Source organism: Bufo bufo, chromosome 8 (genome assembly GCF_905171765.1).
Source record: "Bufo bufo chromosome 8, aBufBuf1.1, whole genome shotgun sequence".
NCBI classification, from domain to species: domain Eukaryota; kingdom Metazoa; phylum Chordata; class Amphibia; order Anura; family Bufonidae; genus Bufo; species Bufo bufo.
Genome location: NC_053396.1, coordinates 97238763 through 97261520, shown reverse-complemented (window position 1 = coordinate 97261520; position 22758 = coordinate 97238763). Strand labels below are relative to the sequence as shown.

General features: G+C 44.6%; 1 protein-coding gene across 6 annotated transcripts in view; it reads left to right on the top strand.

Annotated features, from left to right (window-relative positions):
- ZMYM3 (zinc finger MYM-type containing 3) overlaps window positions 1–22758 on the top strand; it is a 93391-nt gene that overhangs the window by 39876 nt on the left and 30757 nt on the right. For 4 of the 6 annotated variants that reach the window (XM_040442321.1, XM_040442322.1, XM_040442323.1 and 1 more), the window contains 6 exons: window positions 98–155; window positions 2120–2417; window positions 2833–3004; window positions 6398–6610; window positions 9171–9321; window positions 13341–13456. In XM_040442321.1, the coding sequence (XP_040298255.1) occupies window positions 98–155; window positions 2120–2417; window positions 2833–3004; window positions 6398–6610; window positions 9171–9321; window positions 13341–13456 (1008 nt within the window). The remainder of the gene's footprint in view (window positions 1–97; window positions 156–2119; window positions 2418–2832; window positions 3005–6397; window positions 6611–9170; window positions 9322–13340; window positions 13457–22758) is intronic. The other 2 variants (XM_040442324.1, XM_040442326.1) reach the window with 1 other exon arrangement.

Below are 22758 nucleotides of genomic sequence, written 5' to 3'. Positions count from 1 at the left end.
CTGTGATCATTTATTTGTAGGTAAATGTAACTTCTGTACTGTTTAATGGAAAGTTCAAAGTCAGATTTATTAATTTATTTATTTTCCCTACTCTAAGGAGCAAAAACGCAGTGATCGAGCACGTCGCACGGACACGCTGCCCTCCTCTGAAAGCAGTAAGTGTACCCTACAAGATATGCCAACCAGGGTACAGCACCATGGCAAACTTTCATACTGTACTAAACATTAAAGGATTAATCCCAACACTTTCTGATAGGTGGTGGCTCAGGTCGCTTTCATGCAGTCAGCGTTTGGTCAGTGATTCCTATCAGTGAGTGTGAGGCTCTAAAACACAGAACAGGAGCAGATCTTTCCCTTATACCTTATGTATGTGTACCTTCCCCTCCTGGTTTTGGCTCACAATCCCTGAAGAAAATCGCTGATCAAACACTGACGTGTGAATAAGACCTCACAGATCAGCTGGCTTAGTGCTGCATCTCCTTCAGTGTTCCCTCAACCACAGCGCTGTAGGCCACAGTCTGTGCAGAGAATTGCAGCCTGTCCCTTTTATGTGAATATAGATGTGGTGCAGTTCACTGCAAAGCGGGGGGGCCAGGAGGTCCACAGGGAAGAGAACGCATCGCTAAACCAGTATAGTGACCCTTTGTGTTGGTTCTGGAGGTAGCTTTGGCAGTTTAGACTTGCCAAGAGTAAGGCTGAGTTCACACGGGCGAGTATTCTGTATGGGTGCAATGCGGGACGTGAACGCATTGCACCCGCACTGAATCTGGACCCATTCATTTCTATGGGGCTGTTCACATGAGCAGTGATTTTCACGCATCACTTGTGCATTGTGTGAAAATCGCAGCATGCTCTATATTCTGCGTTTTCCACGCATAGAAGTGGAAGTGAATAGAAGTGAATGGGGCTACATGAAAATCGCAAGCATCCGCAAGAGAGTGTGGATGCGGTGTGATTTTTCACGCACGGTTGCTAGGAGACGGGATGGAGACCCGATCATTATTATTTTCCCTTTATAACATGGTTATAAGGGAAAATAATAGCATTCTGAATACAGAATACATAGTAAAATAGCACTGGAGGGGTTAAAAAAAAAAATCTAAAATAATTTAACTCACCTTAATCCACTTGCTCGCGCAGCCGGCATCGTCTTAGCTATATGCAGGAAAAGGACCTGTGATGACCGGAGTGACGTCACCACATGATCCATCACCATGGTAAAAGATCATGTGATGGATCATGTGATGACCGGAGTGACGTCACCACAGGTCCTTTTCCTGCACACAGCTAAGATGAAGACAGAAGAGATGCTGGCTGCGCGAGCAAGTGGATTAAGGTGAGTTAAATGATTATTTTTTTAAATTTTTTTTTTAACCCCTCCAGCGCTATTTTTTACTATGCATTCTGTATTCAGAATTTATTATTTTCCCTTATAACCATGTTATAAGGGAAAATAACAGAACACCAATCCCAAGCCCGAACTTCTGTGAAGAAGTTCGCATTTGGGTACCAAAAAGCACGCGAGTGCAAAACGCATTACAATGTTTTGCACTCGTGTGGAAAAATCGCGCATGTTTCCGCAACGCCCGTGTGAACTCAGCCTAAGGGCCTTTTTACACAGTCTGATGATCGGGTATGAGCACTTGTATAAAGACTCATTTCCAATAATTGGCCTGTGTAAAAGGTACAATCTTGTTCTGCTGCCACCAAAATGTATCTTTCCTGGACAGTACATGTAGCAGTTTAAGAGATTATCTGCTGCCCAGGAATAATGATTTTGTATGGGGACAAGCGTTCATGTATCGATTGCTTGCCCCCATGTAAGTTCAGCCCTTACCTCTTCTGCTGATGATCAGGCAGCTATCGGGAACGTCTGCTTGATTCTGAAAATCTGCCTTCTCATCTGTCCTGGTAAAAGGACCCTTAATCTTTGGGGGGAAAGGGCATAAATAATAATTTGATCCAGCAAATGTGATTCTTGCAGCTTCCAAATTATATATATATATATATATATATATATATATATATATATATATATATATATTATATATTAATGCTACTATCAAGCTGCTCAGGTTTACTTTGTTTTAGGCTATTGACATGAATCTGTATTATTCAGTGCAGATTTCTGATGAAGATTCAGATGCAATGGTGGATGACCCAAATGACGAGGACTTTGTACCCTTTAGAACTACTAGTAAACGCCCAACTCGCCTGTCTCTTCGTAACCAGGTGCCACCACGTCCACCCAAACCCACTTTGACAAAAATGTCTTGTGCTCACTGCCGAACCCCCTTACAGAAGGGACAGACAGCATATCAACGCAAAGGACTGCCCCAACTGTTCTGTTCTTCAACTTGTCTTACCACCTTCTCTAAGAAACCACTGTGTAAGAAGATCTGCACTTTCTGCAAGAAGTAAGTTTTGTGTGATATTACAATTGATGTCGGGTGCAGTTTTAATTTGCTGGCAAGGTTGATTGCGAGTCAGATTGCTAGTTTGATCATTTGTTCCTTCATGTTTTATTTTCTTGGGGTGCTGAGTTTTGGGTTTGGAAAAACAAACGTGGTTTTTGCAACAGCATATCTGCATTTATGCGTCTTCCTTCCTGCAAATCGCACATGGCAAAACGAAATTATATTAATTACGAAGTTGAGTTACATTAATGTAATTTAGGTTTGCAGCATAAACGCAGATGCTTTGTTGCAAAAACGGCATGCATTATTTTAAAATGTGTTTTTTGCAGCACCCAAAACACAGCACTGACGAGACGTGTGGCAGCACCCTTACTGTGCTGGATGCCATCCTGTTAATACACTGTGTATATTTTAGGGATATTCGAAACTCCAAAGATTCTGTTGTCGCTCAGACTGGTTCTGGATTCCAAGAATTTTGCTCTAATGCCTGCCTTTCACTGTATGAAGCTCAGCCGCGATCTAGTTCCCAGAGCTCATCGGATGTTCCTGATATCATAAAATGCAGCATCTGTCATAAGAGTGGAGAGGTGAGGATCATGTACACATTTAATGCGGGGGCTCTCAACTGCAAAAATGCTTTATACAAAAAATATTGCATAAGTGATAAATAAAAATAGCATCATCTCTGCTCATGACAATCACTTTTTATATAATGGATACTGTCCATTTTTATTCACTTTGTATTAGGCCTCTTGCACACGAACATATGATTTCCGTCCCAGTTTTGCAGTTTCCGTTTGTGGTTCCGCATACGGACCATTCATTTCAATGGTTCCGCAAAAAACGGAAGGTACTCCGTGTGCATTCCATTTCCGTATATCTTGATGAAGGGCTAAGATTTAGTAGCCCAAAACGCGTCACAGCAAAGTGTCCTATTTGATGTCGAATAAAGCATATTTTTTTTTTATTCAGAAGAGCTGTTTTTCCATATTTCCGTAGATCCGTTCCGTTAAGAGATAGAACTTGTCCTATTATTGACCGCATTACGGACAAGGATAGTACTGTTCTATTAGTGGCCAGCTGTTCTGTTCCGCAAAATACGGAATGCACACGGACGTCATCTCTATTTTTTGGGGACCGCAAAATACATACGGTCGTGTGCAAGAGGCCTTAGGCTGTGGCTACATGGTGGTCTTGTCAACGTGAAGACAGGACAGCACCACTTGTTTAGTCGATTTCTTAAAAAAATGGCGGCAATGCTCGCATTGTCAGCCCCCGACCTAGGAGTCTCCTTGGTAACCAAAGAAGATATGAAACACTGCAGCACTCCCAGTCTTGTGTTTATTAACACTGAAAAAGTTAGCAACGTTTCGACACCAAAGCCTTTTTCAAGCTATAGAAAAAGGCTTTGGTGTCGAAACGTTGCTATCTTTTTCGGTGTTAATAAATACAAGATTGGATTCAAGACTGGGAGTGCTGCAGTTTTTTATATCTTCTTTGGTTACATGGTGATCTTGGCAATGACACTGTTCACACAACCAAACAGCCATGAAACTGAATAAGGTTGCAGCAACTTCATTATTATTTTTATTTTATTTTGTGATTCTGGAGCCAATCAAGACAACTTGTGGGTCACGCTGCAACCCCATTCAGTTCAGTGGCTGCACGCCACAGAAATCTTTTGTTGTACAATAGGTGACCAAATTGCCCTGCAGCCTTAGGCTACTTTCACACTAGCGTTCAGGGTTCCGCTTGTGAGCTCCGTTTGAAGGCTCTCACAAGCGGCCCCGAACGGATCCGTACAGCCCCAATGCATTCTGAGTGGACGCGGATCCGCTCAGAATGCATCAGTCTGGCAGCGTTCAGCCTCCGTTCCGCTCAGCAAGCGGTCATTCGAACGCAGCTTGCAGCGTTCGGGTGTCCGCCTGGACGTGCGGAGCCAAACAGATCCGTCCAGACTTACAATGCAAGTCAATGGGGACGGATCAGTTTGAAGTTGACACAATATGGTGCAATTTCAAACGGATCCGTCCCCATTGACTTTCAATGTAAAGTCTGGACGGATCCGTTCAGGCTACTTTCACACTTAGAATTTTTTCTGAACTATAATGCAGACGGATTTGTTCTGAACGGATCCAAACGTCTGCATTATAGGAGAGGATCCGTCTGTGCAGACACCAGACGGATCCGCTCTGAACGCAAGTGTGAAAGTAGCCTTTAAAGGGGTTGTCCGGGTTCAGAGCTGAACCTGAAAATACCCACATTTTCACCCAGGCAGACCCTGTTATATGAGCTGCTCTCCCTTGCCCTGCGCGATCCGGCTTCTTTGTATGTTTTTACACTGCTGGACGGAGGCTTCGGCCTAGCAGTGTGCTTGGTGACGTCACCGGCTCTGATGGGCAGGCTTTAGTGCTGCCCTAGCCATTTTACAAGGTTCACTGCTGGGTGGAAGCCTCCGCCTAGCAGTCCCTATGGAAAGCCCAGTACGTCACCAGATCAAAAAAAAAAAAAAAGCCTTTGCCCTGCATGATTCATCGCAAAGGAGAACATCAGAGCATGAAATGCTCATATTAGGGGGGCTGCCTGGGTAAAAAGGTGGGTATGTCCGGGTTCAGCTCTGAACCCGGGCAACCCCTTTTAACCATAGAAAGTTATAAATGTGTGTATGTATACAATGCAGTGGTTCCCCAGATCATCACCAGCAGTTTGTTAGTGTGTCATGCCACAGTATTAAAGCGCTCACCCCCAGGCCTCCATACTCAAACTCGACTGTCATGGAATCTCAAACAGGTTCCAGTCCATAGCAGTCCAGGTTTCTCATTCACTTCACCACTGCAAACGAAGGAGACATAAGCTGGCTGTCAATGGCAGGAAATGTAATGGGAGCTGGAAATGGTCTGGTCAGAGACAGGGGGGTGGGGGTTTGATGAAGGTGCCTGTATTATGCCGGGGTGTGGCTAGTGAAATTGAACCCAATTGTCAATTGAATTTGACTAATTGATTTAGTAGCTAAGGGGGCAATTTTTTCACATGGGGCAAGATAAGGCTGAACAGAGGTAGAATAAATTTGAAAAGGTGGCCTATCCTTCTCGAACCACTGTGTATATGGTGCGTGTGTGTGTGTGTGTGTGTATATAAAATATATATATAATCTCATATACCGTCGTGAGAAACTAAATGCACCCTCTTTGAATTCTATATTATCTATGATATACATAAAAAAAATAAAAAATCATTATAGTGCTGTGTGGTCCACTACTGGAATTCACGTTCCCACACTGAGCGTGTTTCACACAGTGGACAGGCTTATCTGAAACTGGCATAATGGCTTCCATAGGATTAAAGAGGGTAAGTGATTAAATGCCCTTGATTAATTGATCATCAACAAGTGTGACCACCTCTATAAAAACAGAGGTTTTGGCAGTCTGCTGGTCTGGAGCATTTAGGTGTGTTGACCTACTGTCAGCAATGATCAATCTGAGAACGGTTATAAGGCCCTTTCCAAACAATTTGAAGTCTATTATACTACAGTGAGAAAGATAACTTGCAAGTGTAAAGCGTTCAAGACAGTAGACGACCCAGCAAAATAACTCCAAGGTCAGAATGTGCAGTGCTCCGAGAAACTGCTAAAAACCATGACTAGGTTCACATTTGTGGCAAGAGCTCCAGCAAGCTACCGGAATGCCCACCAGCCTCATTAACTATAATGGTGTCCGGCAGAAATAAACACTGCCCCTAATAAATCTCAAGATATATGTACTCCAAAATGGTGCCTTTTCAAAATTAAAACCTTCATCTTGCAAAAACACTTGACATAATACATGAGCAATAGGTTTTATTTTCTATCGATGAAAAACAAAAATGCATTATCTAAATGCTAGAATAGGCCGGTTAGGATATGCATATGTGTAAATGAAAGTTTCTACCATAACCGCCCGGCTCTGTGTGCAGGTACAATAACTGTTTTATTGTTATTACAGATTCAACATGAAGTCAGTAATGGAAGTGTAGTTCACAGACTCTGCAGTGATACCTGTTTTACCAAATTTCGAGCCACCAAAGGCCTGAAAACAAACTGCTGTGATAACTGTGGTATATACATATATAATAAAGGTTTACCACTTGAGTATCTGTTCCATGAAGGTCAGCAGAAGCGGTTCTGTAATGCAGCCTGTTTAAACAACTACAAGAAGGTAAGTGAAGACGTGGAATAACATGTAAGAAGAAATCTGGTACGGCTTGTGAGACTGATGGCGATAAGACAGCAAGAGCTCTACTCTGGCAGTCCCATAGGGAATGAATGAAGTTGCAGTAGTTATGCACAACCTGCTGCCCCATTCATGTGATTGATGAGCAGCCCAGCAGTTGGACCCTCTCTTATGTGATGCTTATCCCATGTCCTGTGTATAGGAGATAAGTTAAAGGGATTATCGAACACTGAACAACCATTCTTCCCCCCCCAAATGCCCGGACCCGCGATACTGAGCACATGCACCTGGTTCCTGACGCCGGTTTCCTTCCGGTTCAAACCACAGCTGTCTTTGCATCTCCCCGGCCTGCAGAAAACAATATTCGTCGGAGGGTGGGGGGTGTTTGTGCAGCTGTTATTGGCTGCAAGCCCCTCCTAAGCACCCCCTAGGATGTTGTTTTCTATAGGCAGGAGAGATGAAGACAGCTGTGGAGCGAACCAGATGGAAACCAGCATCGGGGACCAGGTATGGTGAGGGAGGTTCTTCTGTTGGATAGCCCCTTAACCCACAAAGCCTGCTCCATACACTGTGTGCTGCCCCCATCATTTAATCCCTCAGGTGCCGTGATCCATGCTGATTGTGGCACCTGAGTGAAATTGCGAGGCTCCGATCGGTTGCCATGGCAGCCAGGATGCTTCTGAAGCGATCCAGGCCTGCCATTGCATTCTCTATGCTGAGCTATGCACGAGGCACAGCTCAGAATGGAGGGAGTAGAAATCCTATTCACCCTAATAGATCTCTATTGGAGTGAATAGGAGAGGGGATCAAAAGATCCCATGTATAGACCCCTATGGGGGCTAATAGTAAAAAAAAAAAAAAAAAAAAAAAGGGAAAATAGACCAATATATTAAATGTTTGTGTCGCGCCAAATTCCCCCCCAATTTTACATATAAAAATACATAAACAATAAAAAAAATAAACATATTGGGTATGGCCGCGTCTTAAAGTGTTTGAACTATAAAAATATCCCAAAAAATCCTGTGCGGTGAATGCCGTAACAGAAAAAAATTAAAAACAAATTTTTGTCCTCCCAAAAAATTGATTAACTGTGATCAAAACGTTTTGTATATACTACAAAAATGGTATAAAAAAAAAATTAGTTCATTACGCTACAAACAAGCCCTTATACAGCTCTGTAGACCGAAATATAAAAAGTTGTGGCTGTCAGACTATAGCGATGCAAAAAAAATGTTGATTTTTTTTTTTCTAAAGGTTTTTATATATATTTTTTAAATGTATATTGTTATAGAGGCTCATCCGTCTATTGATATGGATTCAGTGCTCTTATCGTTATTGACTAACCCTGTCAAAAAAAAGTTTTTTAATTTAGAACAATATAGTTACGATAGGCACTCAACATTTGAGACCACTCAGATATTAGACCATAAAACATTTATTGAACAACTAGTATTCACAAAGCAGTATCCATCAAAGCTGATTCATGTGACTAAAATAGATCAAATGACTAGTTGCCCGTCGGCCACACAACCACTGTGGTGTACAGCATTTCCTAATTCCTGTGTAGAGTAGTTTATACATGTTACGTGAACATTCATTTCTCTTTAATCCACTTGCGCAATTAAAACAACATGCCGCGTTTAGAAATGGTGATCAACGTCAAAAGTCCACAGAGATTAGTCAAACTTGATGACCACAAGGATTAAGACAAGTGCACTGTATTAATGCTTATGCAACAATATAATCGTTAGTGTCACTTATGTCCAGTCAATGGTTTAGCCTAGTACACTGTATTGATTGTGCAACAGTGTAATTCTATAAGATATTGCTTCTTGGTTAGATGTTAGTGTTAGAACAAAGTATCAATCTACCGCTACATTGTTGCCGTAAGTAATAGGAAATGTATTACCTCGTCCTTGCAGACGGCGCTAGGTGCGATGCCTTCTCTCCCGATCGTACAGCCTGGGATCCTAGAGATTCGTGCATGGCGTACCACGTGGCTCAGATTTCAGAGCCTGGTGTCTTGTGTGCCGGCTTCTCTCCTTCAGTCCCGCTCTTTGTTGGTGAAGTACTGGGAGGAGGATTGTGCGATTTTTTTTTTTTTTTTTTTTTAACACCGCGCTAGTCTCCTAATTAGACGAAATATCTTTTTAGACTTTATCCATGGATCAGCAACTTGGGTCTTTTAGGTCTGCAGATGTAACCTAAACCAAACGCGTTTCGGAGTATTAACTTACTCCATCAGTGGTTACATGCTTCACCATACCATGCCCACTTTTATAGTCATGGTATATGGTTAATCACTCCTAATATACCAGGAGCAACTTTTGTTGTCTGTTAGCCATTTTTAAATCTGCCTTGAAAATTGTTGAGAAAAATATGCATAGCTAAGAAAAGTAAAGGCATGTATAATAGGCAAGGGGAAAAGCTCTCCCAAACTTGTATATCAAATGGATCAACACAGTTGTCTCCAGTGCTGAGTTACCATGTTGCCTATTGCGATGTTCTGATTGTGTGTGATAAAGCCACTATTTCTCTTTCACAGAAAAACACAAAAGTTTATCCATGTATCTATTGCAAAACCCTTTGTAAAAACTTTGAAATGCTGTCTAATGTGGACAAGACTGGCCGTGTGGGTCTCTTCTGCTCTATTTGCTGCATTACCTCGTATAAAGTCAAGCAGTCTGGAATACCAGGTGAGAGGCAGTTATGTTATGTTCTATCAAGTAGAAATCACAGTACACGCTCTTTGAATTTAGTGGTTTTACATATCCGATAAAAGTGGGTGAACGTAACCTCCTGGAGAACATCACATGACAAATTACAACTTTTAAATATGACCTTTCACCGCTCCTGACATGCCTGTTTTTAATGGCTTCATGCATTCCCCATGTAATAATTCTGGAACATCTATTCTTATGGCTCTATGTTGTCATTCCTTGATTAATCCTGCTAGAAGTTATGAATGAATTGCTAGCAGTCTGCAGTAAGGGTACAGAGGGGAGGTAACAAGGGGGGGGGGGGGGGTGTATCTGCACAGACTAAACTATCCAATCAGTGCTGACATTGTCAGACTGTGCAGGGACACCACAAACTTGTTACCTCCCTCTGTACCCTTACTGCAGACTGCTAGCAATTCATTCATAACTTCTAGTAGAGATAATAAAGGAATGGCACAACATAGAGCCATAAGAATAGATGCTCCAGAATTGTTATTACATGGGGAATGCATGAAGCTATTAAAACGGGCATGTCAGGAGCGGCGACAGGTCCTCTTTAACAAAACTGAAGTTTGTAGAAACACCTTCAGCAGCAATAACTAGAAATATTAGTTTTCTGTAGGACTATCAGTCTTTCACATCGTTCTGGAGGAATTTTGACCTGCGTCTCTGTACAAAGTTACTTCAGGTTATTGAGGTGTGAGGGCATTCATTTATGAACAGCTTATGCCCTTTTCACATGAATGATACGGATTGGCTCAGGGTGCGTTCAGTGAAACTCACACCGTTTTCAAGTTCAGTCAGTTTTGTCTGCAATTGCCTTCAGTGTTTCAGTTTTTTTCCATGCGGGTTCAATCAGTTTTGATGTGACCACACATGGCCTAGGGTGAGGCCTAAGCTCTACCGGAGCACAGCTGCATCTTTGTACAGCTAGTCTGCGGGGGTCCCAGAAGTACAACCCCCGCTGATCTCATATCCTGGGGGTATTCCCCTTAAGGTACCATATTTCAATTGGGTTGAGCTCTGAACTTTGAGTAGGCCGCGGTAACATCTTGATTCTTTTCTTTGTCAGCCATTCTGTTGTAGATTTGCTGGTGTGCTTGGGATCATTGTCCTGTTGATTGACCCATTTTGGCCAAGTTTTAGCTGTTGGATAGATGGTGTCACATTTGACTACATTGGTGTACAGAGGATACCCAGGTCCTGTGGCTACAAAACAAGCCCAAATCATCAGCCCTTCACCACCGTTAAGGAGGTGTTTGTGTTTGCTGACATGCTGTTTGGTTTTCACCAAACGTGCAGTTGTGCATTATGGCCAAACATCTCTACTTTGGTCTCATCTGTCCAAAGAATATTGGGGTAGACATATCAAAACTGGTGTGAAGGAAAACTGGCTTAGTTGCCAATAGCAACCACTCAGATGCCACCTTTCATTTTTCAGAGCTGCTTTGGAAAATGAAAGGTAGAATCTGATTTGGTTGCTATTTGGTTGCTATGGGCTCCTTTGTACCAGTTCAAAAAATGTCCCCTATTGAGTCCCTTTGGTTTGGTCCAATGTAATTTTGTTCTGCCGTGTTCTTTTTAGGCTACTTTCACACTTGCGTTCGAGGTTCAGCTTGTGAGCTCCGTTTGAAGGCTCTCACAAGCAGCCCCGAACGGATCCGTACAGCCCCAATGCATTCTGAGTGGATGCGGATCCGCTCAGAATGCATCAGTTTGGCACCGTTTGGCCTCCGCTCAGCAGGCGGACACCCGAACGCAGCTTGCAGCGTTTTGATGTCCGCCTGGCCGTGCGGAGCCAAACGGATCCGTCCAGACTTACAATGCAAGTCAATGGGGACGGATCCGTTTGACGTTGACACTATATGGTGCAATTGCAAACTGATCCGTCCCCCATTGACTTTCAATGTAAAGTCAGGAGTCCCCTATTAATATACCATCAGATCGGAGTTTTCTCCAATCCGATGGTATATTTTAACTTGAAGCTTCCCCATCACCATGGGAACGCCTCTGTTAGAATATACCATCGGATACTCATTGGTGGTCAGTGCGGCCCCCCCCCCTCCCTCCCTCCCCAGTATTAAATATGACCAGTGCGGCCCCCCTCTCTCTATATTCATTGGTGACCAGTGTGGCCTCCCCTCTTCCCCCACCCCCCAATTAAAATCACCCCCCATCATTGGTGGCAGCGGAGAGTTCCGATCGGAGACCCAGTTTAATCGCTGGGGCTCTGATCGGTTACCATGGCAGCCAAGACGCTATTGCAGTCTTGGCTGCCATGGTTACTTGGCAATAAATAGAAGCATTATACTTACCTGCGAGCTGCGATGTCTGTGACCGGCTGGGCGCTCCTCCTACTGGCAAGTGACAGGTCTGTGCTATAGGCAATGCGCCGCACAGACCTTTCACTTACCAGTAGGAGGAGCTCCCGGCCGGTCACAGACATCAAGGGTAAGTATAATGCTTCTATTTATTGCTAAGTAACCATGGCAGCCAAGACTGCAATAGCATCTTGGCTGCCATGGTAACCGATCGGAGCCCCAGCGATTAAACTGGGACTCCGATCGGAACTCTCCGCTGCCACCAATAATGGGAATCCGCACTGGCCACCAGTGAATATAGAGGGAGGGGGGCTGCACTGTGGTCACATTTAATACTGGGGAGGGAGGAGGGCCGCACTGGCCACCAATGAATATGGAGGGAGGGGGTCTGCCCCCTCCTGCCTGGCAGCACCCAATCTCTTACAGGGGGCTATGATTCGCACAATAATTGTGCAGATCACAGCCCCCTGTAAGAGATCGGGTGCTGCCAGGCAGCAGGGGGCAGTTATGTACACAGTTCTTTTAGTATATTCTAACTTGAAGCGTTCCCAGCACCATGGGAACGCCTCTGTGTTAGAATATACTGTCGGATCTGAGTTTTCACGAAGTGAAAAATCAGATCTGTAAAATCCAGTTATGCAGACGGATCCGTTCTGAACGGATCCCATCGTTTGCATTATAGGAGCGGATCCGTCTGTGCAGACACCAGACTGATCCGCACCGAACGCAAGTGTGAAAGTAGCCTTAGAAAGAAGAAGCTTTCTCCTGGCAACACTCGCAAACCAGCCATATTCAGTCTTTTTTCTACTTGTACAGTCATGAACGTTTACATTTTTAACATGCTGTAGCCTGCGGGGTCTTAGATGTAATTCTCCGGTTTTTAGCAGTTTCTCTGAGCGTTGCATGGTCTGACCTTGGAGTGAATTTGCTGGGATGTCCTCTCCACGGAAGACTGTCAACTGTCTTGAATGTTTTCTCCTGTAGAATGATGGATTTCAAATTGTTTGGAAATGGCCTTATAACCTTTCCAAGATGGATGTGCAGCTTCTCTAAGATCATTGCTGATGTCTCTACTCTTTGGCATTGTGCAAACACGCGCCTGAATGCTCCAGACCAGCAGACTGCCAAAACATTTGCTTTTATAGCCGTGGTCACACTTGCTGATAATGAATTAATCAAGGGCATTTGATTAGCAGCAGATGGCTACACAGGGTAAGGGCTGGCACCTGTGTGGCCATCACATAACCTATTCTCTTGATGCAGTGCCTGCAAGTACAGATAAGCAGTAAGAATTGATGCTTACACTGGACGAGGTTCACTCTTTGCTGATTTACAGTAGGCATCACTGCTTAGTGCACAGCTATTGTTGGACAGCAGTGATGCTCTTTGGCTAGTGAGGAGCAAACCAGTGTGAAGATCAGACTGATGGAAATATTCATCATATGCTCAGCATCAACTTTTTTTGCTGATTGTTGATACATTAGTGCTTTCCCTGGAGTTGCCACCGTAGCATTACCAGACTAACAATGGCAGAAATGGTAAAATATATCAAGATGTAATTATCTCTTGCATCCTAAAACTACAGACTGCAGCGAATACAAGCAGCACAAGATCAGTATAATTCAGTTTCAAAAATGTTTTGTGATTTTAAACCAAAGTCTTTTGTTTCCACAGGCCCTGCTCGACCTTGTAGCCTGTGTAGGCGCAGTCTATCAGAACCAGCTTATTACAACAAAACAGAACGTGTTCTTTACCAGTTCTGCAGTCCCAGCTGCTGGACCACCTTTCAGGTACTGAACATTTGGTCTTTAGCTTTTTGTAGAGATGTAATATGATCTACCAGATACATAGTGAAATGCTGGCTTCATGGGGAATGCAGGATGCGAAACAAGTTTTATACCCTGCTGGTGATCTATGCTACCAGCAATAGCAATGCTCCAGACTAAAAAAAAATACCTAGTAGCCATTGGCTCCTGAACTGAAAAATTTAGGGGCCAAATTAAATTTTTAGTCGCCAAATCGAAACCGAATAAAAATGTTGGTATCATGACAACGCGGATTAACAAAATTTTGATTCGCTTTCGTCACCATAAAAAAGTGTTGCGATACTCAATACCACGCAAAAAAAAAAGCCACGTGCATTTCGCATTTTATGAAACATTCGGCCCATAATAGAACAGTCCTATCCTATTTTTTGGGGTGACTAAAAAATGGCGAATCGCATGGTTTTTTATTTCTGTTACTGCGCCCACCGCATAGGAGATATTTTTTAAATAATTTAATAGTTTGGACTGTTAGGATGCAGAGCTATGTAATATGTTTTATTTATTGTTTATATATTTTATATGTAAAATTTGGAAAGGGGGGGGATTTAAACTTAATATTTTAGGGTACTTTCACACTAGCGGTTTTCATTTCTGGCATAGAGTTCCGTCACAGGGGTTCTATACCGGAAAAGAACTGATCAGGCATATCCCCATGCATTCTGAATGGAGAGTAATCCGTTCAGGATGTCTTCAGTTCAGTCATTTTGACTGATCAGGCAAAAGATAAAACCGTAGCATACTACGGTTTTATCTCCGGCGAAAAAAAACTGAAGACTTGCCTAAATGCCGGATCCAGCATTTTTCCCATTAGGAATGTATTAGTGCCAGATCCGGCATTCAGAATACCGGAATCCATCCTTACAATGCATTTGTGAGATGGATCCGCATCCGGATGCGTCTCACAAATTCTTTCAGTCACATCCAGATCGGCGGATCCAGCAGGCAGTTCCGATGACTGAACTGCTTGCCGGATCACACTGCCGCCAGTGTGAAAGTAGCCTTAGTATTTTTTTTTTTGTTTTTTTTTATACTTACTATTACCCTCTTAGGGGCTGGAACCCTTGTCCTATTCACCCTTAGGCCCGTTTCACATGGGCGAGATTTCTGCGCATGTGCAATGCGTGAGGTGAACGCATTGCACCCGCACTGAATCCGGACCCATTCATTTCTATGGTGCTGTGCACATGAGCAGTGATTTTCACGCATCACTTGTGCGTTGCGTGAATATCGCAGAATGCTCTCTATTGTGCATTTTTCACGCAATGCAGGCCCCATAGAAGTGAATGGGGCTGCGTGAAAATCGCAAGCATCCGCAAATGCGGATGCGGTGTGATTTTCACACATGGTAGCTAGGATGAAAGTCTATTCACTGTATTATTTTCCCTTTATAACATGGTTATAAGGGAAAATAATAGCATTCTTTAATACAGAATGCTTAATAGGTGGTCAATTTAGGATATAAAAATAAATGAACTCACCTCCTCCAATTCATCGCGTAGCTGCCGGTCTCCTGTTCTTTCTTCAGGACCTGTCAAAGGACCTGTGGTGACGTCACTGTGCTCATCACATGGTACATCACATGATCCATCACCATGGTAATGGACCATGTGATGAGCTCAGTGACATCACCACAGGTCCTGAAGAAAGAAAAGGAGACCGACCGCTACGCGATCAATTGGAGGAGGTGAGTTAATTATATATTTTTTTTTAACCCTCATTGGCACTGCGCCACCAATGTTTATTATACTGGGGTGTTAGGGGGTGCACACTGCACCACCAATGTTTATTATACTGGGGTGTTGGGGGGAAGGGGGGCGCACTGCGCCACCAATGAAGAGAACTGACCTGTTAATACAAATACAGGAGGCGGGTGCCGGAATAAAATAGCTGGCACCCGAACTCTGACAGGGAGCTGCAATCAGCTGCAGTTAACCCCTCAGGTACCGCACCTGAGGGCTTAACTGCAGCTCCCTGTCATAGAGGTCGGGTGCCAGCTATTTGACAACGGCACCCGCCTCCTGTATTTGTATTAACGTGTCAGTTATCTTCGTTGGTGGCGCAGTGGCCACAGCCCCTCCCCTCCTACTGTCTCTCTTCTTATTGGTGGCAGCAGCACAGGGGGAGGGAGAGACTCCTCCACTGCGCTGCTGAGAAGAACATCGGCGGCGGGGCAGAGAACTATCATCTCCTGTGCCCCGCTGCTGTATTTAACTGCAGAGCTGCGGCGTCGGATCTAGTCGCAAATGGCGACAAGACTAAGTCGCATTGGCGACCATTTTGGTTGCCATTTGGAGCCCTGAATAGGGTCTCCAAATAAATTGTAGTCAAGAAAGTAGCACAGCAGTCACCAGTATATTACAGCTTTGTTTAGGCTACATGCACACAACTGTATCTGTTTTGTGGTCTGCAAAATACGAATACCTTCAGACAATTTTCTCAGTCCCGTTAAGGCTACTTTCACACTAGCGTTCAGAGCGGATCCGTCTGGGGTCTGCCCAGACGGATCCGCTCATATAATGCAGACTTGGGATCCGTTCGGAACGGATCCATCTGCATTATATTGTAGAAAAAATTCTAAGTGTGAAAGTAGCTTCAGACGGATCCGTCCAGACTTTACATTGAAAGTCAATGGGGGACGGATCCGTTTAAAAATTGAGCCATATAGTGTCAAATTCAAACGGATCCGTCCCCATTGACTTACATTGTAAGTCTGGACGGATCCGTTTGCCTCTGCACGGCCAGGCGGACACCCGAACGCTGCAAGCTGCGTTCGGGTGACCGCTTGCTGAGCGGAGGCTGAACGCTGCCAGACTGATGCATTCTGAGCGGATCCGCATCCACTCAGAATGCATTGGTAGCTGGACGGATGCGTTCGGGGCCGATTGTGAGCCCCTTCAAATGGAGCTCACAAGCGGAGCCCCGACGCTAGTATGAAAGTAGCCTAAGAGAAATGGCTTGTCTTGTCCTTAAATTGGACAAGAATAGGGCATGTTCTAGAATTTGTAGGATGGACATGCGGATGCGGGCAGAACACAGATAACTTCTGTGTCCTGTGCATTTTTTTTGTGGACCCATAGAAGTGAATGTCTTCACATATATTCAGAGGCTGAGTTGGATAAGCTGATGCTAGCCTACAGACTGTTTCATAGTACAAAATGGTCCATCAGCCAAGATCCTCTTAATTCACTCAGCCTCTGATGTTTGTGATGACCTTTTCACAATAGAATGAAGTGGTAATATACTGGTACCATTACATACATACAAGACAAAAATATCTAAGATATGAAATATAAGAAATGTTTCTTGGGCTCATTCGTATTAGCATGTTGTTCAACTATACTTTTCCCGGTTCAACCAAAACAACTGCACTATACTATAGAGATCTTGGTGCTGTAAGTTAGAGTACCTGTCCTTTCAACAATGTTTGCATTATCAGTGGTACGCTGTATATGCAGAATAACACTACTTCTGGCCATTTATAGAACTTGTATCTGGCGTTTTTAGCAGTTTTCCCCTCTGCAGGCTCTCTAGCTTGCAGTTCTCCCAGATCTGGTGGGTGGAGAATAGCTCCTATCCACTCATTTAGAAAGTAGAGAAGAATCTGCTTCCTAACTCTCAGTCATTCAGAAGCAGCCCCAGGCTCATGGGGGACATTACACAGATGTACTGACTTGCATGGATTTGAGTTTACCACTTAGGCTGAGACAGAAACTGTCTTTCCATCCCTCCTGCTGTTCCTGTCAGAATTCCTGCGTACTCCTCTCCACTTCATAGACTTGTATGACGTGTGTAATCTGATACTTCAGTGAACTGCCCTGTCCTGGACAGCTTCAAGAGAATGTTCAAAGAGAAAAACATTTAGAACACGGGGGAGGGGTGAAGTAAACTGATAACAGAAGGACTAAACATTGCTCTCTGAGACATATTTCAAAGTTTCTTATGGTCTCTTGTACCGTTAATGTATGCAGTAGTAGAAGTGTGTGGAAAGCTAGTGACCATTTAAGCTCTGTAGGACCACTGAAGGTATTTGTATTAAATCCAGATTTTTGGAAGTTTAACATTGTATAATAGCCCCTCTACGTGAAGCCTTATGGTAGCCAACACCCTGCATCAGTTATGACCGTGTCCAACAAGATGACAATTTTAGAACACTTGCATTTAATTCACTTAGCTTAAATTGGTTGTCTAGCTCTGTTATAAATCTTGCAAAAATCAGGGGATGTGATAAAATAATTATTAGTATATGTTCACATAGCTTTTTCTTGCCTTGGATTCTGCCATATTTTCTGCAGCAAAAAAAGGCCTAATGTAACTGTCCAGACACTGAAATGGATAAAAAAGACGAGCAGGTTGATTCTTGGCGTGGTTTCTGCAGGGAAACCGCAGTTTGTTCACATGCAGATCATCCCCACTGAATAGGACTGGTGGATTAGCAGCATGTAAACTACAAGACTGGTAGAAATCACACGGTCTGACTTGGATTTCTGACATTAGTTTATCTAATGTTGTGTTTGTGTTTTTCATCATATGAACATGTCCTTACTCTTCCTGGAAAATCTCCTTTGTTCCTGCACAGCTGCCAGTTTCAGTTGCTGTCCTGCAGTGGTGATATTGTGACAACCCATATATGATCGCTACATTCAGTCGCTGTCTACTGATTTACTTAGGTGTTCACGTCTGGGTTGATGGAGTGCTATCACTATAGGCGAGCAAGAGAGCAGCAGTGTTGGTTCGGTGGGGATGGTCTGTCAAGCATGCCCAACCTGCGGCCCTCCAGCTGTTCCAAAAATACAACTCCCAGCATGTCTGAACACCCTACAGCTATCAGCCTACAGCAGGGCATAATGGGAGTTGTAGTTTTGCAACATCTGGAGGGCTGCAGATTGAGCATGCCTGGTCTATGTGAATAATAGTTGTTTTATCCATCCTCTGCAAGATTTCTAAGCATCCTGATTTGCACCTATGACACTGGCTGACCTGCTACATGTGTGCTTGGCATCTGTGTTGGTCCCATGTTCATAATCTCTCGGTCCAGGGGGGTATGGTCACACGAAGAGCGCTCCCTTACAATCAATGTTCTGGAGTTGAGGGTGATTCGGCTCTCTGCAACACTGGGCCGACCATCTCGGGGGTTGTCCAGTGCGGGTGCAGTCTGACAACTCCACGGCAGTGGCATACATCAGTCACCAGGGCAGCACCCAGAGCCCGACAGTCATGGAGGAGACGGCGCTGATTTTCAGCTGGGCGGAGAAACGGTTTCCAGAGCTATCGGCAGTTCAGATTCCAGGCGTAGACAACCGGATCGTGGACTTTCTCAGCCGCGAGCGTCTCAATCGAGTGAGCTCTTCACCCGCAGGTCTTTTGGGACCTCTGCGAGAGATGGGTTCAGCTGGATGTGGATCTCGTCGCCTCACGGTTCAAGAACAAAGTCGAGCACTTCGTCGCATGGTCCAGGGCTCTGGCATGCGATGCACTGGTGATCCTGTGGCGTCTGTTCACATTTCCTTAAGTGTTCCCGCCTCTTCCGCTCATTCCGTGGCTTCTCGGGAAGATCAGTTCCGAGTGATTGCCCATCATTCTCGTGGCCCCAGATTGGCCGTGCAGGGTGTGGCACGGATCCCTAGTCGCACTTCTCACCAACGGACCTTGACTTCTTCCTCTTCGGCCCCTGCAACAGCAAGTCCTCTCGGTCTTCCACACGAATTTAGGGTCGCTACATTTAACGGCATGGCTGTTGAAGCAGCCGTACTGAAGGCTCTGGGTTTTTCGGATGCAGTGGTCCAGACTAAGATTCGTGCCAGGAAGCCGTCGTCTTCTATAATCTACCACCGGACTTGGAAGTCCTACTTTATTTGGTGCGAGAGGAGACAGCTGTCTCACATTAGTTTTTCTTTGCCGCAACTTTTGGATTTCCTGCGTTCGGTCATGGACTTGGGGCCGTCTCTCAGCTCTGAGGGCAAGTGTTGGCTCCCTCCATTCTCTTTCAGAGAAATTTAGTTTCTCTTTCAGAGGTTTGGACTTTTCTGCAAGGAGTGGCGCATGCTGCGCCCCCCTTCCATCCTCCATTGGATCTTTGGGATCTTAATCTAGTGCTCAACGCTCTCCAATCTTCTCCGTTTGAGCCTTTGCAGCAGGTGTTGCTGCGCTTCCTGTCTTTATAAGGTGGCTTTTTTGGTTGCAATTACTTCTATCCGTAGAGTGTTGGAGCTCGCGGCTCTGCCATGTCGGTCGCCCTTCCTGATCCTCCATCAGGATATGGTGGTCCTTCGCCCTATGCAGTCCTTCTTGCCAAAGGTGGTGTCGATATTCCATCTAAATGAGATTATTCCTTCATTTTGTCCGGACCCGTCTCATCCTCTAACAGTTGCTCCATACTCTGGATCTGGTACGTGCAGTGTGTATCTATTTGTCCCAGACGGCATCTTTCAGGCGGAAGGATTCCCTGTTCGTTATTCCAGAGGGGCCGAGACAAGGGCTGGTAGCGTCAAAGACTTCCATTTCCAAATGGATTTGTTTGGCTATTGTTGAAGCGTGCCGCATTAAGGACCGGGCCCGCCTTTTCGGGTGACTGCTCATTCGGCTTGGGTAGTGGGAGCCTCCTTGAGCGATGTATCACGGGGCTTCTGCCCTTCAGGTGTGCAAGGCGGCAACCTGGTCATCTTTGCATTCTTTTTTGTCTTTGCACACCTTTGCATCTTCTGACGCTTCTTTAGGGTGTAGAGTTTTGCAAACAGCGCTTCTCTGATTGGCAGGGGGGCTCTAGTTAAGCCCACCCCCAGGGACTGATGATGATGTATAGTCTTGTGTACACGCAGTCTTACCCTTAGGGCCTCGATACACTTAGCTGGCTGATTCAACAAGGGAGGAAAAAGAAGGCATGACACTTTACCATGGGCCGCAAAGGCCTAGAGGATAAGGCACCTATTCCAGAGACCAATTTCCTAGCACTTATCAAAGGGAGAATCAAGAAAAATGGAGGGAAGGTAGGGGGATCTCAAAGGTTCAAAAGGTTCGGACAAGATATAGAGGATGTGAAGAGAACAAAATAATTAACGTGAGGAAATGGTATCTTTAAAATAGAAGGGACATTACCAACCGTGAATTTATAGACCAAGATTTAGGAAAACCCCCAAAATTTATATGAAACAAATAAGTGTTACATAGGAAGATCAAACTCCTGTTTGAAAAGTAGGGTTTAACGCTGTTAAAGTTCGCAGAGTTACTAGACCTCAATGTCCTCAACGGGGCGTACCTGGTGAATTTACGTCGCAGGTACAAGGGTCCCACACCATGGAATACCCTATGCATGAAGCATCCAATCTTGAACATCACCCGTTGTTGGACGGGGAGCCAGTGCAAGGCATTAAGAGAGGGAGTGATATGCTCTCGGCGGGCAACACCCGTTAGTAGCCTTGCTGCAGCATTCTGCACAAGTTGAAGTCTATGCAAGTTCTTCTTAGAGAGTCCCATGTACAAGGCATTACAATAGTCCAACTGACTGCTGATCGCTGCTCCGACCAAGGCTTTCCTGAGAGGGGATTCGACTTATTTTAAGATCCTCCTCAGAAGTTTCAGCTGGTAGTGGCAGGGTTATTCTAACCACCTGATTTATCTGAGGAGCCAGGGTTATTCTGGAGTCCAAGACCACTCCCAAATCCCTGACCTGGATGGCTGTCTCAGGGACAGGTCCAAAAGACAATGGCCATTGGGGTGCTGAGGGTGTAATTTTCTGGTCACTGAATGTAATACATTCAGTTTTGGTGCCACTTAAGCTTTAGATAATTGGCACTCATCCAGTGATAGATCTCCAAGAGACATCCGGCCAGATCGACTTGATCAACTGTACCTTTGGCAAGCCTAAAGTACAGTTGTGCATCATCCGCATAAACATGAAACTGAAGATTGTGGCTCCTGATGATGTCGGCCAATGGTCTCAGATAGATGTTGAGAAAGACTGGAGATAGTACCGAGCCTTGTGCTACTCCACAGGACAGTGGGAGATCGGCTGAGTGGAATACCCCCAGATTCACTCGTTGTACCCTGTCCTGGAGAAATGAGACCATCCATGCCAATCTCTTTCCATCTAGTCCGGCTACCACTTTCAACCGGTTCATCAACACTTGATGGTCAATAGTGTCAAAAGCGGATGATAGGTCCAGAAGGACTAGGACTATAGAGTCGTTCTGGTCTAATGCCATCAGTAGATCGTCCTGGACATTGACCAGAGCGGTCTCAGTACCCCTTCCAGGTCGAAATCCTGACTGGAAGTCGTCAAGAATGTGATTGGCCTCCAGATATCCTTGTAGTTGTGCAACAACCTCCCTCTCGTCTATCTTTGCAGCGAACGGCAGTCCCGAAATCTGTCTAAGGTTACTCCGATCGGTCACAGGTAGCGGCGGTTTCTTAGGCAGTGGTTTTACCACTGCCTGCTTCAGAATAGCCGGCACCTGACCGCTGGAAAAGGAGCTATTTATAATGTCTCGAATGTATGGTGCCATTGCAACCATGGCGGACTTCACCACGGCCACCGGGCATGGGTCTAGAGGCGAGGAGGGCTCCTCATGATCTGAGAGCTCCAATGATTTCAATCGTTTTCTCCTCAGAGATGGGCTGAAACTCTGTGAGGGAATAGGGTAAGGTTGAGAGTGGAGAAGAAAGTGTCTCGTCCGTCCTATGAAACGTTGGGATTTTGTCCCTAAGTTTCTGGATTTTTTTCAGCAAAGTAGTCAGCCATTTGCTGGCACAGTGTTGAAGAGTGCTCCGTTGTTGCAATCTTACATCTAGGATTGGCTAGTTCTTTAGCCACTTTGAAAAGTTCTCTGGAATTTTTAGCCGCATCGCCTATTTTATTTGAGTAGTATTTTCTTTTGGTATTTTTTATATTGTCTCTGTACTTTTTCATACTTATTTTGTATTTAATTTTGGTGTCTTCTATGGGATTTTTTTTCTCCAGGCCTTTTCAAGGGCTCTGGTAGTCTTTTTATCCTCTCAATTCAGCAGTGAACCAAGGCGGGTTTTTTTTAGAGGGACGAGGTTGCTGTTTGTTTCATAGGTGCTAAGGTGTTTAGTGTAGACTCTTTACAATCATTAAAAGCTGTTAGCTTTGCTTCTGTGGATTCTATGGAGCTGAATAAATCTATATTCAGATTCTCCTTAAAGCTATTGCCAAATTCCTCCAAATTAAGAATTTTCAAATTTCTTTGTTGGGTGAGAGTCTTGTCTCTCACTGGAAAATGGGGAGCTTTTTTTTAAAGGGGGGATAGTTT